The sequence below is a fragment of the Urocitellus parryii genome, chromosome X, assembly GCF_045843805.1.
Source record: "Urocitellus parryii isolate mUroPar1 chromosome X, mUroPar1.hap1, whole genome shotgun sequence".
Lineage (NCBI taxonomy): Eukaryota > Metazoa > Chordata > Mammalia > Rodentia > Sciuridae > Urocitellus > Urocitellus parryii.
In genome coordinates, this window is record NC_135547.1 from 42,129,647 (window position 1) to 42,146,482 (window position 16,836).

The following is a 16,836-nucleotide window of genomic DNA, read 5'->3' on the forward strand; positions in this document are numbered from 1 at the left end:
CCCTCTCACCTCTCTTCCCTATTTAGTGGCAGTCTTCTTCTCATGCTTAACTTCATTATTGACTTTGCTAATGTCTAAAAATTCATTGTTAGTTCAGTGATATTATAATTACAACACATACATTCTATGTAATAAAATATGTAAATATACATTATAAGTTTTAGTTTTGGGCCATTTACATCCAACAAATTCTTCTAAAACGCATGCATATTATATATGAAAAGTTAGTATATGATAGCTAAATTAAATACCAGACACAAACTTTTATTGGAATATTTTATTTACATTTTATATTTAAAGAGAATCAATACAAATTGGGATATATTTACAGCATTTCAAATCAGTGTACAAGAATGCAATGTTTTCATTCTACATTCAGCAAAAAAAAATACATGTCTGTTCTATTTTTGTCTAAATTATGCTGGAATTTGCACTGGAAACAAAACGAAAAGAAAAGACAAGCCACACAGAATACAAATAAAGTGCATTTTTAAATAGCTCTATTTAACTTTGGTGGATGAAGCTTCAAACTTTGTATTAAGGCACCTGGAAGTCCCCCCTCCCCATCAATTCTTTTTCAAACACCAAGAATTCACAAAAATTATAGCTATATGGACAGAATTTTTGTTTAATGTAATTTTAGCCCATTAGGCCAAATGTAAACTCAATTGTCAAAGTTAACATTGTTTGGAAAACATTTTCTATAGATTAATTTTACAGACATTTTCTGTAGACTAATTCATGCACAAGTCAATCAACAATTTTTGTGTGACTTACTGTCATTAACATTTTCAAATAGTATGGTGGTTTACATACTGTGCTTTTGAAAATGCTAGAAGTTTGAGAAATAGTTATGCAATATTTCTGTAAGAAACCTCTATAATCTTGTGCCAATTGGTGTCACAATATATCAATCGATCAATCAACAAATTCAATCCACATTCTCTGATAAACTATGCTTGATACTCTCATGAAGTACATTTAGCTTAATTTTAAAAAGAATAAAAAGTTAAAATGAATATTTTGCTTTAATTTTGCTCTATCAACTTAATGATTTTAAATAGACATTTCATGAAGTACTAGCCTAAATTTGCATTGCTTTTTACATTAAAATTCCAGATCAATATAAGCACCTGGAGGAAAAACCCTGACACATATAGCCCAAGCTAAAGTAGTATTATTTTAATTAAGATGCTATCATAAAATAAAGTGATTATAGCTACTCCACATTTTAAAAGCAATATATTTTTATAAGAAAATTGTTATAAATGAAAAACATGATTACTTGAAGACAGGTTTGAATGTTTAAAAATGTTGCTATCACTATTTTAGTGAGAGGAAACTTGCCTATGAAAAACATTATAATGAGTTTGTGGAAAAAAGTTAATAGGTTAAATATTTTAAGCCATTTAACTATAGTATAATATTAGTCATCTCAGCACTTTCAATATCATTCTTACTTTATTAGGTTTATCCAGTTCATTAATAGTAAACTAAGTCCTGATTGGCAGTCCTGTTATTACTAAAGGTTCAAATTTTCTATTTACACAGATTTTATGATTTAATCTCTCGCACAGCAGTTTCTTGATCAGGAGTTTCATCTTCTTCAAAGGTTGGGTTGTCAACATGAGGAACTACATCCACTGCCACAGAACTTGCTTCATGGTTTACCAGCTGTAGATTTTCATCTTTGAAAAGAAATGATATTTTAGGACAACCTCACCCTTCTATTAAGACAAAATTAAACATTCTTTTCCAAGGAGCCTTTCTTATTTAATTCAATTATACTCTGGTTGTTACACTCTCTCTCTGCTCCTCTAGTGATTATTGATTAATGCTATGTTCTACATAAAGCATGTATACAGCATTATTATGTTGATTTATAATTATTTATTTTGATTCGTGTATCTGTGTTTAATTTATATCTAGATTATAGCCTCCTTAAGAGGAAAAGTTACATCTTTTATTTCTTTTCTACACTAAACACAACAGTTCTTAAACCTGATTGCATATTGTTAGCAATTAGGGACTACTAAAAATTATTGAATCTTTTTTTTTTTTGTGTGTGTGTGTGTGTGTGGTGATAGTGTAAATCAATCCCATGAGCTCACACATATTAGGTAAGATATTTACCACTGAACTATACCCCCGGCCACCAATGTGTCTTCATATACATAAAGTAATATAGATGTTTTAACTCAACCAATAAGTTGGGGGTGCCCACAGTGGAATATAAATAGTAACAAATGGAACTAATTATATTGTAAATGAAATATATAACCATCTAATGTGGGTGGGACAAAAAATAACTATACCTAAAAAACTTTGGAAAAGAGTACTTTGACTTCATCCTATTAGGTTTAAAACAAAAAGAACAGTATACAAGTCAGTGAATTGTTTTACAGAAAGGTATAAATAAGCAATGCTGAAACTATTTGTATTCTAGAACTAAAAAAATAAGTAAATATATTTTGAACTAGGACAGGCTTTCTTTCACTGTCAGAGGAAGGAATTACAAATAAAGAAATGGAGAAGCTAGATGAACCCTGAAGTTTTAGAATGGAATCAGATGTATCAGGATGAGCTCATTGTTTCTCAGACAGATGATAGATAGATAGATAGATAGATAGATAGATAGATAGATAGATATGTGTATGTTTATATTTGTGTGAGTAAATACATGTATTTCCTAGCCTTATTCAATGAAAGGGACAATAAAAATAACACCATAGTAGCAATAAACATGCTTAGTGCCCAGAACTTGGTTTTGCAATGTGGGTCTCCAATAAAAGGACCTCTGAAGAAATGGCCAATTCTAGGGCTAGGACAGACAGTGTATAAGAATAACTAAGAGTCTAGCCTATGGATCAGCAAACTATAGCCCACAAAGCCAAATGCATAGCTAAGAGTGATTTTTACATTTTAAAAAAGATTTCAAGATAATCCAATCCCTCTCCTGAAATTACACACAAAAAAAGAATACGTAACAGAGATTTATGGCTTTCAGAGCATAAAATATTTACTATATAGCCCTTTACAGAAAAAACAATGCCCACAACAGATCTAGAACATCCAGAAATAGCAAACAGTAAGGAAGTTCAAAGATCCATGAAGAGCTGGGGTTGTGGCTCAGTGGTAGAGCGCTTGCTTAGTATGCATGAGGCACTGGGTTCAATTCTCAGCACCACATTAAAAAAAAACAATAAAATAAAGAAATTGTGTCCACCTAAACTAAAAAATTATTATTAAAAAAAGATCAATGAAGCCAGGGGAAGTGGTGCATGCCTGTAATTCCAACAACTTGGGAGGCTGAGGCAGGATGATCACAACTTTGGGGCCAGCCTTGACAACTTAGTAGAACTCTAAGCACCTTAGTGAGACCCTATCTCAAAATAAAAAATAAGCAGGACTGGAGGGTATTGCTCAGTGGTAAAGCCCCCCTAGGTTCAATACCCAATACCAAAATAAAATAAATAAAAAAGAAAGAGCAATGAACCTAACTTAAACAAGTTCCCAATGACCAAATCTAGGATGATATGGACAATAGACAAATCATGAGAATAATATAGGTTGAAAAAATACCTACATTATAATACTACAAATAAATGATTAAATAAATAAACAGAGAAAGAATAATGACCTAATTATAAAGTTAATTAATAAATGTAGAAAAATGATGAAAATAGAAAATCATTACTCGGCAAACACTTCAGTAGTAATTATTGCAAGCAAGAAGCAATGATGATTGCTAAAATTAGTAGGTAAAGGAATCATGAGAAACAGAATATCTGCATAGTTTCCAGGTGTGTCTCCATAAGATATTAAATAATTATGAAGGGAAAATAGTAATATTAAAGAGAGAAATTTGGCAGACACTACTTTTAAGCAAAGTTAAAATCATTAGTAATAAGAATATCATGTGCTTTATAATTTGGGTCATTGAGAAGCACACAACATAACTTCACTATTATTCTTACCAGAAATGGACAATGGATTTAATCATCAGAAAATAGCAGATAAGCCTAAATTGATGGACATTCTGCAAAAAAACTGATAGGTAGTTTTTGAAAGTGTCAATGCCATGAAAGACAAAAACAAAGAACCATTACAGACTGGAGATTAAGGAGGTAGGAGATTAAATGTAATATAGGATTTTGGGACAGAAAAGGGACATTTATGGGTCTGTTGAAATTTGAGTAAGGTTGGTCTTTATTTTAGGTAATAATATTTCATCCATTAACTTTCTGGATTGGATGACTATATACAATTATGTAAGATGTTAACATGTGAGGAAACTGGGCATATGAGTATTCTTCAAATGATGTTTCAAACATTTTTTCTGTCAGCTAATCTAAAATTATTTCAAATTAAAATAAAAAAATACCTGTACTTTGGCCCCATTCTTTATAGATTCTGATTTAACTGCTCTGAGGTACAGCCTAGGCATCAGTAATGTTTAAAATATCTCCAAGTGATTCCTATGTGTAGCCAGGGTTGACAACTAGGAGTCTTACTCCATCATTCCCAAAGTGTGATCCCCGGACCAGCAGTATCAGTATCATTTGGAAACTTATTAGAAATTCACTGTCAAGTACTATCCCAGGCCCACTGAGTCAGAAATTCTGGTGGTGGGCTCTCTGTTTTTAACAAGCCCACCAGGTGACTTGATGAGTACTTAAATTTGAAGAGCAGTATTTTATTTGTTTGTTTGGAAATGGGGATTGAACCCAGAGATTCTTAACCACTGAACTACATCCTTAGCCTTTTATAATTTTTATTTTGAAACAAGGTCTCACTAAGTTGCTTAGGGTCTTGCTAAGTTGCTAAGGCCATCCTTGAACTTGAGATCCTCCTGCTTCAGCCTCCCAAATTGCTAGGATTACAGGTGTACACCACCATGCCTGGCTCCCCCTTACTTCATTATTTTAATAGAACTTTGCCAAATGATTTGACACACAGATAGGAATGAATGTGCTTACAAAGTTTTGCAAATCAACTATCACAAGAAACAATAGCTAATATGTAAGATTCCCAAACTAGTAATATATAACCATAAACAGAATTGAATCTATTCAAAGTTGTCCCTTATTCAACACAAATCTCTGTGTTTACTATTCTAGCAGGCTGTATTTTAAGTTGCTGAACAAACAATGGTGAATATAAGACACTCTCCCTACCCAAAGGAACTTTAAACATTTGTAATAAAATTCTGTACAATAAATAAAGTGACAGAAATCCTATGGAAACGATAGGAGGGCCTTGCATACAAACCAAATTTATTGGGAGAGGAGTAGCAGGGATGGGCAAAGATAATGGCTCAAACTCTGTGGAATTAAGGTTGGAAATTCAGGAAAAGAATCAGAAAAAAGGATACTGAATCAATAGGAATGGACAGCAGGAAGAATCTAGGGTATCCTCAATTTCTTGTTTGGGACACCTGCATGGTTGTTACCATTATTCATTCAGGAAAGGATTATAGGAGGAATATGGATCATTATTTCATTTGCTTTTCAAATTCTCTGCAAAATCAGTTTAACCCATTCCCTATCCCACCCCCACAAGAACAGAACAGAACACACAAGGAGCTTGGAAATTTTTTTGAACCTCAGCATAGGTGGAATTATCGTGTTCACTCTCTTTTATCTTCACTGAATTCGGTTACACATAATTATAGGAACACAACATCATCTGGACAAATAGACTGTAGTTCTCTATTATAGCTAGAGTAATCAATAGATTATTAAGATTCTCATGACTTATACTCAAAGAAATGTCTGAAGACTAGATTACAAGAAATATAAGCTTTGCTTTTGCATGGTAGTATCCCTCATGACTTTTTCAGAAATGATATGTATGGCACTGATAAGCCTACAGAGGGCAAAGGTTTTTGTCAGAGGAAGCTGAAATTTTCACAAGCCATCTTTTTCTTCTACATTTATGCTAAAATTAGATTATCTCAAAATAATAATTGTGGAAAATCTTTTTTTTTTTGGTATCAAGGATTGCACTCAGGGGCACTCAACCACTGAGCCACATCCCCAGCCCTATTTTGTATTTTATTTAGAGACAGGGTCTCATGGAGTTGCTTAGCACCTCACCATTGCTGAGGCTGGCTTTGAACTCACGATCCTCCTTTCTCAGCCTCCTGAGCTGCTGGGATTACAGGTGTGTGTCACTGTGCCTAGCTGGAAAAACTTGTTTTTTTTTTTTTTTAAGATATTTTTTAGTTGTAGATGGACACACTATTTTTACTTTATTAACTTCTTTTATGTGGTGCTGAGGATTGAACCCAGTGCCTCACACATGTGAGGCAAGTGCACTACCACTGAGCTACAACCCCAGCCCTGGAAAAACTTTCAAACCAACAGAAAACAAGAAAAAGTTTGAGTTTAAACAAGGGGAAATAGTTTTTATAGGTGTCTTTTCTCTTTATAGGGGAAAAAGTAACAAAATTCTCTAAATTTTTTCCATTGGTATATAAAACTGCTAAGTTACAATACCAGTTCACATGAATTCCGAATATAATAATCAAATTTAGTTTCTAAGTTTATTCATTTCACGGTACACAGTCAACAGGTGGCAGCACATACCATCTTAAACAATCTACAAAAGATGGTTTCTGAGAAGTTGGATATAAATTGAGCTTCAGTAAATCAGATTCCATTTTATCATTTCAGGATTCCTTTATCATACTTTCTGATTTGTCTGTAATAAGCAATGGCTTCTAGTTTTATTTTTGATACCTGGGATCAAACCCCCAGAACCTTAACTACTGAGCCACATCCCCAGCCCTTTTTATTTTATTTTAGAGACAAGAGTGTCACTAAGTTGCTTAGAGTATTGCTAAGTTACTGAGGCAGGCCTCCCAACTTGTAAGCCTCCTGCCTCAGCCTCCCAAGTTGTTGCCAGGATGCCTGACAAACAATGCCTTCTAAAATTTAAAGTTAAAATGAACTCCTTAGCCTCAGTAAGTAGTTAATAAGTACATATTTCAATGGGTCAGAGGGATGTTTCCCTTTTTTGTGAATAATACTCAATTCTGATGCATTTCATCTATTTCAGGGGCTTTTGAATTTGTATATACATTAATTAAGGCAGGAGTGCATTCTTCCTTGCATCATTTTAAGAAGAAAAAAACCTGAAATTTGTTAATGGGTGAATGAAACAAATGTTAAAATGTAGGAGCACTCAGATGAACATATGATCCAAAGTGGATCATCTGTGAGTCATTTGTTGCCTTTCAGTATGGTGCTTACTTGCTGACTGCACATGTTCCTCCAGGGGTGGTTCATCTGTTCCTTGAACTGAAGCATATCCAGATGACGCAGTCTCACTACGATTATCCTCTTCATGGGGAGAGGCACTATTGGATGCGTCATTGGATACAGGGACTTGTAAGGAAACTGATCCATCTTCAACATCCACCTTTGGAAAGCATTTGAACAAGTTAAGATTATCAGAGTACATACTTTCCTTCATACGTCATTATAAAATTTCTTCATAAGTGACTCATTAGAACAATGTTTCATAACCTTTTAACCTATAATATCTTTTGATAATTGTTATGATTTGGGTGTGAGGCATCCCCCTAAAGCTCACATGTGAGACAATGCGAGCGGGTTTAAAGGAGAAATGATCAGGTTGTGAGAGCCTTATCAGCAAACTAATCCCTGATTGGAATAATTTAGTAACTGAAGGCAGGTGGGGTGTGGCTAAAGGAGTTGGGGCATTAGGGGCATGACTTTGGGGTTTATATTTGTATTTGGCAAATAATATAATGGAGAGCTCTCTCTGCTTCCAGACCATCATGTAAGCTGTTTCCCTATGCCACATTCTTCTACCATGTTGTTCTGCCTCGCCTAGAGACCTGAGGAACAAAGCCTGCTGTCTATGGATTGAGACCTCTGAAACCATGAGCCCTCAAATAAACTTTTCCTCCTTTACAGTTGTTCTGGTTGGGTCCTTTTAGTTACAGCAGCAACAATAACAACAACAACAACAACAACAAACACCGAACTAAAAAATAATTATAAGAAAAATCCCCCTCTTGCTGGCCCCAGTCAGAGCAGTAATTGGGTCCACCAATGGGGGCTGCACATCTGATGTTCATTTGAATGATCCCGTCACCTCATAACATAATGCCTGATACCACATGGGCACTTAAAAATACCTATGTATCTGTATCTATATATGTATCATGCTATCCCCTAATAGAAATGAGAAGTGCTGTTATCCACATATCTCTACAAGTTATGAAGATTTTATTGAGCTTGATTTTTATTTTACCTTAAAAAAGTTTTTTTCACTTAACAAATATGAAATTATAATTTATTATCTATTACATATTTTTTTCAAATTACACATGCTCATTTAACAAATTTGGTCACTATGCAATAATATAATGGAAGCAGAAAGGAGGACGACAAATTGTTAGTTTATATGATCATCACTTCAAATTCTGACCAAATGGTAAGTCCATTTGAGTAGAGGGAGGAAGAAGGAAAATGGAGATGGTCAAAGATGCAACCTCACTCACTATCTCTATGATGTAAATATGTATAGTTTTAGGTGTAAACTATATGTCTAAAAATAATATTGTTATTTTCCTGAATGCTCATGCACATAAATAACATACTGCTTAAGTTCCTTAATATAAATGGTAAAGAGTGATGTTTACCTCAATTCCCAAAGCTTTGAGAATGTCACATTTGCACATCGGGCAAGTCCTATGTTCTAACAGCCATGGGTCAACACATGTCTTATGGAAAATATGGCTAATACGGGAGAAAATGCATAATTTAGTTATAAGATGTAACACAACAACACTTTGCCTAACATTTATTAGCAGGCTGTAGCACAACTTAGTCTTTGAATGGATGCTTTTTTCCTTTTAAAAATGCACTATTAATACAAAGAACAAGCCACAGAAATAAAAATTGAAATTTCTTAATATAGTACTTTTAAATATAAACCATATTATTTTAGTTTCAAAAACGATTTTCAGTACACATTACTTGAAAGTGCCTAACAACCTGAGTTAAGACTGTTCAGTATTTCAAACGTTACACAATTGAAATTATAAATTCTTTAATTGTAAAATGGTATAGTCGTTCTCAACAACACAGTACAAAATACTGTGTACAACATGATACTGAAGCTTTAACGAATATAATATGTTCCAAGAACACTTCTATTCAACAGCTAAAAGAAAGAGTGGTAAGAGTCTTAAGAGCAATCTTCAGGAAAGGATAATTTAAAAAAAGCAAACAAAAACCTTGAGTGAAGACTTCTAAATTGGTGCTTATAAATCTATTTTATTTTTTATCAATGGAATTATTATAATGCATTTAAAACCAAATAATATAGTATATTGCCTTTGTGTGTGTGCATGTATGTGTGTGTAAGTGTGTGTGTGTGTATATGTGTGTGTGTTCTGCTGACTAATTCTCAGTTGTGTATCAAATCAGTTCAGAATAAATTGTACTGGATTGTGGAAAGTATACAATTTGACTTCTACCAATTTCAGTTTTATTTATTTTTTTTTGTGGTACTGGCAATTGAACCCAGGATTGCTTTTTCACTGAATTGCATCCTCATCCCTTTGTTTTATTTTGTATTTTGAGTCAGGGTCTTGCTAAATTGTCTGATGAGCCTCAAATTTATGATCCTCCCACTGAGTAGGTATGATTAGAGTGTCATTAATTAAAAAAACTCCTTTATATTTAATTGAAGATAAGTTAAACATACACACTTTCTCTGCACCAGTTAGGAAACATTCAAAATAGTTTTCCCCATCACAATCATTTTGTGAGTCAGCAATTTTTTATTCATGTTATAAAAGAACGTCAAACTTACTTGCAGGTTAAGATGCGCACCAAATCATTTGGTTTATATAATTCAATACACACAGCACAACTATCTCCATCAGGACCAATTTCCTATGAACAAATAGTTATTGTTACTCTGGTAGATAAGAAAAAATGAGTTAAACTTTGGAGTAAGATTGGACTGTCCATATATTTAACTAGCATAACTTCTTATAAATGTAGAAGCATTTTATCACTAAGTGACTATGTAAAGTTTCAAAAGGTGATTTAAATTTATTTGGGCTTAAAAAGGTAAAAGCATAAAGTCAACAAAAAAGGGGAACAGAACAAATAAGATCATATACATTGATTTAGACTCTTTTTCCTGATTTTGGACTTCATAAAACATCATTTGCATAAGTTCTATAGCTGTTTTCCCATTTTTTAAAATTAAGGTATAGTAATTCACATACAGTCTTTTAGTATACAGTTCTGCAAGTTTTGACAAACATACACAGTCACTTACTCCCCACCACAATCAAAGTAAAAATAGTGCCATTACTCTAGCAAATTCCTCCATACCTCTTAGTAATTAATACTTTCTCTCACCTCTAGCTCCTGGAAACCACTTTCCAGTTTCTACACTTTGGGCTTTTACAGAATATCATATAAATAGAATCATGTACTATCTAGTCTTTGAGTCTTGTTTCTTTCACTTCACATAATACTTTTGAGATTATCCATGTAGCTGTATATATCCATAGGGTTCTTACATTCATTTTATTGCAAAATGGTATTCCATGACATAGGTATGCCAAGTTTATCCATTCATCATTTGAAGGACATTCAGGTTCTTTTTAGCAATTACAAAAAAAGCTGCTATGAGCAATTGTGTATAGGACTTTATGTGAAAATAGGGGTTTCTCTCCCCCTTTTTCAGTAAATATCTAGTATGGTTAAAAAAAAAATAGCCGCTTGCATTCCTTGACTTATGGCCTCTTTCTCACATCTCTCCAGTGTCTTGCTTCCACTGTCACTTGTTCTACTGTACTATAATAAAATCCTTTTCTTCCTCTATCTTATAAGGACACTGTGATAATATTTAGGACATCTTCATATAATATAAAATAATCTCCCTGTCTTTATTTCCTTGAGTTAATCATATCTGCAAAATCATATCTGCCACATAAGGTAACATTCCAGATATTAGGACTTAGATATCTTTGGTGGACATTATTCAGCATCAAACAACTTTTTAAAAAGCCAATACGGTTCATAAAAGGCAAAGAAAAGTATATTGGAAGAACATTTTGTTTGAACAATGGTTTGCTAGTATTGCTTTAAAACAAACAGCATTTTAAAATAATAAATTCACCTTGTCTCCTTGTTTCAGTGTACGTAGTTGAAGCCTTCCAATAGCTTTTTTAGCATCTGCCTTTAATTGTCTCTGTAATAAAAAAATCAGATATTAGAAAAAGTAATTTTAAAGATGCATGGTTTAAAAAGGTAGAGTGTATTAATTAATATTTATCAGGTGAATGTCAATGAACAAATGAATTTTAAAAGATAAAATTTAATTAACCATAATAAATGCCTCATTTATCTGATACCAAGCAGCATTTTTCAAATTATTGAAACTATTTTACTTATTACATTTTCCTATTTTATTAAATAGTGTCTTTGGGATGGTGATGATAAAGCTACATGTCCCTATTCCAAATGGATTCAGATGCTATAAATTTCCAAATCATTTTTCGTGTTTTAAAGTGCAGAGTACCTTAAAGTAAATATTTTCCAATTTTTCCCTCATTTTTTTTTTCTTTTGGTACCGAGGATTGAACCCAGGGGTGCTCAACCACTGAGCCATATCCCCATCCCTTTTTGATATTTTATTTAGAGACAGGGTCTCATTGAGTTGCTAAGTGCCTTGCTAATTTTCTGAGGCTGGGTTTGAACTGGCAATCCTCCTGCCTAAGCCTCCTGAGCCACTGGGATTACAGGTGTGTGCCACCGTGCCTGGCTCCACATTTTTATTGGTACATTATAGTTGTACATAATGGTGGGATTTGTTGTTACATATTCCTACATACACACAATATCTGTGGATCAAGGACAGCTGGTGCAGAGATACAATGTTCATGCAAATCCCAGTGATCCTGCTCAGGTGTGGGTCAAGGTTCTGTTCCTCAAGTGATCCCTTTCTTTTTTTTCCCACATTTTTATTGGTACATTGTATAGTAGTGGATTCATTGTTACATTATATTACATTATATGCACACAATACAATTTGGCCAGTATCATTCCCTAGTATTTCTCCTTTCCCTCCTCACCTCCCACTGCTGTTCCCTTTCCTCTACAGATCTCCCTTTGATTTTGATGAGATTCCTGCCCTCCCTTTCTTTTCCTTTTTCTCTGTAGTTTCCACATATGAGAGAAAACATACAACCCTTGACCTTCTGAGTTTGGCTTATTTTGCTTAACATAATGTTCTCAATTCCTAGCCATTTTTCTGCAAATGACATAATTTCATTTTTATTCATGCCTGAATAAAACTCCATTGTGGATTTTTTGTTTGTTTTAGTACTGGGGATTTAGCCCAGGGGTGATTTACCACTGAATCACATCTCCAGCCATTTTTATTTTTTGAGACAGGGTCTCACTAAGTTGCTTAGGGCCTAAGTTGCTGAGGCTGGCTTTGAACTTGCAATCCTCCTGCCTTAGCCTCCTGAGTCACTGGGATTACAGGCATGCACTGCCATGCTCAATTCTACTCTGTGTATATACCACATTTTGTCTCTCCATTCATTCACTCAACTTCAGCTGGTTCATAGTTTGGCTAATGTGAATTGTGCTGTTATAAACATGGTTATACATGTGTCACTATAGTATGATGACTTTAATTCTTTAGGATAAGTACTGAGGAGTGGTATAGCTGGGTCATATGGTGGTTCTATACCTAGTCTTTTCAGGAAACTCTATACTGATTTGCATAATATTTGTACTAATTAACAATCCCACTGACAGTGTAAAAGTGTTCCTTTTTCTCCACATCTCCTCCAGAATTTATTTCCAAGTCTTTTTTTGAAATGCGACATATTTGGTGGAAAGTGCATAGGAATTTAATTCAAATGGACCTGGATTAAAAATTTTGTTACTTACTCAATGAGTAATTCTAGACATTTCACTTAATACTTTCAGCGTATTTACTTGAAAATATTTGGTTTAAGGGGAAAATGCTGTTTATAACCTTTATTGCCTAGTAAGGAGGATGGATTCTGTGAATAGCCACCTTTGTTTCACTGGGCACATATCTAGAAACCTTTGGAAGTTCAAAGTCAAGTCCAAGGCTCACTTAGAGAACTCACACTAAAAACTTATGCATCATTGAATCAGAAGTGAATTTGGGGTATGGGAAGAATAAAAAAGGTGAGGAAAATATTATGAATAGGGAGGAATCATTGAGAGATTGTCATATGTGGGGTAAACTGTCCAAATGAAAAAAATATCCCAGGTAATATAAGATAATTAGTATTAATATGGTGTACTGTTGCAAAGAAATCCTTCCCTTCCTTTCCTAAAATCTACTGTATACAAAAATGCCTCAAGTGAATATATGTGTAAACTGAACTAGAGCTTAGGCTTCACAGCTGGGTGGATGCTGTGTGGAATATAAAAACAGTATGTTCAGAATGGCAAGATGATAAGCAATCTTTCTATTTTAAACTGTAAAAAGAAAAAAAAACTTAACAGAAATTTAGCAAGAAGTAAGTGATCAGAACCAGAGGTCATTGTAAGAATGTAAGCTTCTTCCTGATGCACCTGTAAAAATTCCCCCTCCCTACCAGGCTCACCAACTGACATCTAGGTTACATGAAAATTAGAGGTAATGCAAGTAGAGTATCTAATATAATGCCTATGATATAGCAGATGTTCAATAAAATGTTTATTAAATGAAAATATAAGCTACCATTCATAAGTAAGCATTAATGGGTACTTGTAATATGTCTATACATATTTTTAGCAATCGTATTTTGGAAGGGGATAGTCCATAGTCCAGGTAGATAAGGAAACTCCTTAATGCCCAAACCTGTCTCCTATATAATATATATCATTTTGTGAAAGGTATTTGGCTTAAAGCTAAGGAAATTACTAGCCAAACTATTTCCTTACTGTCACAGGAATAGCAGCAACCTCTTAAATTGTTACCTGATCAGCAAGTAGAGCTAGGTTCTAAGTAGAAAAGAGGTGCTAATGAAAGCCCTTTCACTCCCATTTTGGGACTTCATTGTGAGTTTAAAAGGGGTTTCTATGATGGGTCTTTTTTTGGCACAAGTATCTTCTGTTCTTTTTTTGTTGCTTGCATTATAAATAAATAATAGAGGAATGGTGAATGGAGGACACTTAGGATCTTCAGATCACCTAGGAAACATTTATTGTGACAGATGAGAAAACTGAAGCCTAAAGGGGAAAAATGTCTTGATTAAAATATCAGAGTTGGTGGGTTGGAATTGTGGCTCAGTGGTAGAGCACTCACCTAGCATGTGTGAGGCCCTGAGTTTGATCCTTAGCACCACATATAAATAAAGGTATTGTGTGCAACTACAACTAAAAACTAAATAAATATTTAATAAAATAAAATAAAATATGAGAGTTGGTTACTGTCAGCCCCACTGAAGCTGAGAGTTACATAAAGGAACCCACCTGTGGCTTGGTGTAGGAAGCTACTACTTCTAGTACTTCCTTATATTTATACAGTTGATAAATATTTTAAAATCATTTTTATATCCATTACTTCATTTATTCCTTATGACAATCCCCTAAAGGAGGTAAGAATCTCATTTAAAGATAAGCAACTAGGCTGGATGTGGTGGTGTACACCTGTAATCCCAGTGGCTCAGGAGGCTGAGGCAGGAGGACTGCAAGTTCAAGGCCAGACTCAGCAATTTAGTGAGCCCTAAGCAACTAAGTGAAACCCCATTTCAAAATAAAAAGGGCTGCAGATATAGCTCAGTGCTTAAGTGCCCCTAGGTTCAATCCCTGGTGCGCGCGCAAGCGCACACACATACACACACACACACACACACACACACACACACACAGCAACTAGAAGCTTGGAAAAGTAAAATAACTTGTCCAAAAGGGCATGTAGTGATAAAGTAAGGATGGTCCAAAGTACACAAATCAATAAATGTAATACATCACATAAATAGAACCAAGGACAAAAATCATATGACCATCTCAATATATGTAGTAAAGATCCTCAACAAAATTCAACACCCCTTAATGATGAACACCCTGAAGAAAATATGAATAGAAGGAACTTACCTCAACATCATAAAGTCTTTATATGACAAACCCCAAACCAACACCAAACTGAATAAGTAAAACCTGAAAGCATTTCCTCTAATCAGGATCAAGGAAAGGATGTCCACTCTCACCACTCCTATTCAATGTAGTTCTTGAAACTAGCCAGAGCAATCAGGCAAGAGAAGGACAGTAAAAGGGATATAAACAGAAAAACAAGTCATCTTTGTTTGCTGATTACATGACCCTATATCTAAAATATCCCAAATACTCCACCAGAAGACTTTTAGAGCTGATAAACAAATTCAGCAAAGTAAAAAGACAAAGACAAACATATAAAAATCAATAATTTACCTACACTACAATAATGAATCTACTGAGAAAGAAATCAGGAAAACTATCCCATTCTCAATAACCTCAAAAAACGAAATACTTGGATGTTAACCAATGGGGTAAAAGACCTCTATAATGAAAATTACAGAACTCTGAAGAAAGAAATTGTAGAAGACACTAGAATGTTGAAAGACATCCCACACTCTTGGATATGCAGAATTAATACTGTTAAAATTGCCATATTATCAAAAGCGTTCTACAGAGTCAATGTAATGCCCACCAATATAGGTATTCTACACAGAAGTAGAAAAAACAATCTTAAAATTCATGTGGAAGAACTAAACATGCAGAATAGCAAAAGCAATGCTGAGCTAAAAGAGCAATGCTTAATCACAGCATCTGATTTCAAATTATAGTACAGGGCTGGGGTAGTGACTCAAAGGAAGAGCGTTTGCCTAGCATGTGTGAGGCACTGGGTTAGATCCTCAGCACCACATAAACATAAAATAAAGATATTGTGTCCACCTATAATTAAAAAGTAAATATTTAAAAAAATATATAGTATGGAGCCATAGGAACAACAACAAAAAAGAGCAAGGTACTGGCAAAAAACAAACAAACAAAAAAAAAACAAAAACAAAAACAAACAGACCAATAGAACAGAACAAAAACAAATCTCCATAGCTATAATGATCCAATTGTTGATAAAGCTGCCAAAAACACATTGGAGAAAAGACAGCCTCTTTAACAAATGGTGCTGGGATAACTGAAAACCACATGTAGAAGATCCCTATCTCTCACTCTGCATAAAAGTCAACTCAAAATGGATCAAAGATCTAAGTACAAAACTGGAAACTTTGCAACTGTTAGAAAAATAAACACTTCAACATATAGGCATAGCTAACCACTTCCTCAATAAGATTCCTATAGCTCAGGAGATAAAATAATCAACAAATGAGATAATGAGAGGTCATCAAATTAAATAGCTTCTGCATAACAAAGGAAACAATTAACAGTGAGGAGACAACAGATAGAATGGGAGAAAATACTTTTTTTTTTTTTGTACTAGGGAATGAACCCAGGATCACTTTCCCACTGAGTTATATCCTCAATCCTTTCTATTTTTTCTTTTGAGACAGGGTCTTATTAAGTTGCTGAGGCTGGCCTTGAACTTGCTATCCACCTGCCTCAGCCTCCTGAGCCAGAGGGATTACAGAAATGCACCAATGCATCCAGCAGAGAGAAAAAATCTTTGTCAGCTTCCAACAAAGGATTAAAAACCAGGATGTATAAAGAAATCAAAGAGCTCAACATTATAAAAGCAAATAACACAATCAATAAATGGGAAAAGGAACTCAACAGATAGTTCTCTAAAGGGGAAATACAAATAGCC

General features: G+C 34.2%; 1 protein-coding gene across 2 annotated transcripts in view; it reads right to left on the minus strand.

The window, feature by feature from the left end:
• Positions 1-274: 274 nt before the first annotated feature.
• Positions 275-16,836, minus strand: part of Rnf128 (ring finger protein 128) — a 97,655-nt gene continuing 81,093 nt past the window's right edge. For both annotated transcript variants that reach the window (XM_026402652.2, XM_026402651.2), the window contains exons 3-7: positions 11,182-11,253; positions 9,856-9,938; positions 8,678-8,774; positions 7,257-7,425; positions 275-1,688 (exon numbers count right to left, since the gene is read on the minus strand). In XM_026402652.2, the coding sequence (XP_026258437.1) occupies positions 1,555-1,688; positions 7,257-7,425; positions 8,678-8,774; positions 9,856-9,938; positions 11,182-11,253 (555 nt within the window). In that variant the 3' untranslated portion in view covers positions 275-1,554. The remainder of the gene's footprint in view (positions 1,689-7,256; positions 7,426-8,677; positions 8,775-9,855; positions 9,939-11,181; positions 11,254-16,836) is intronic.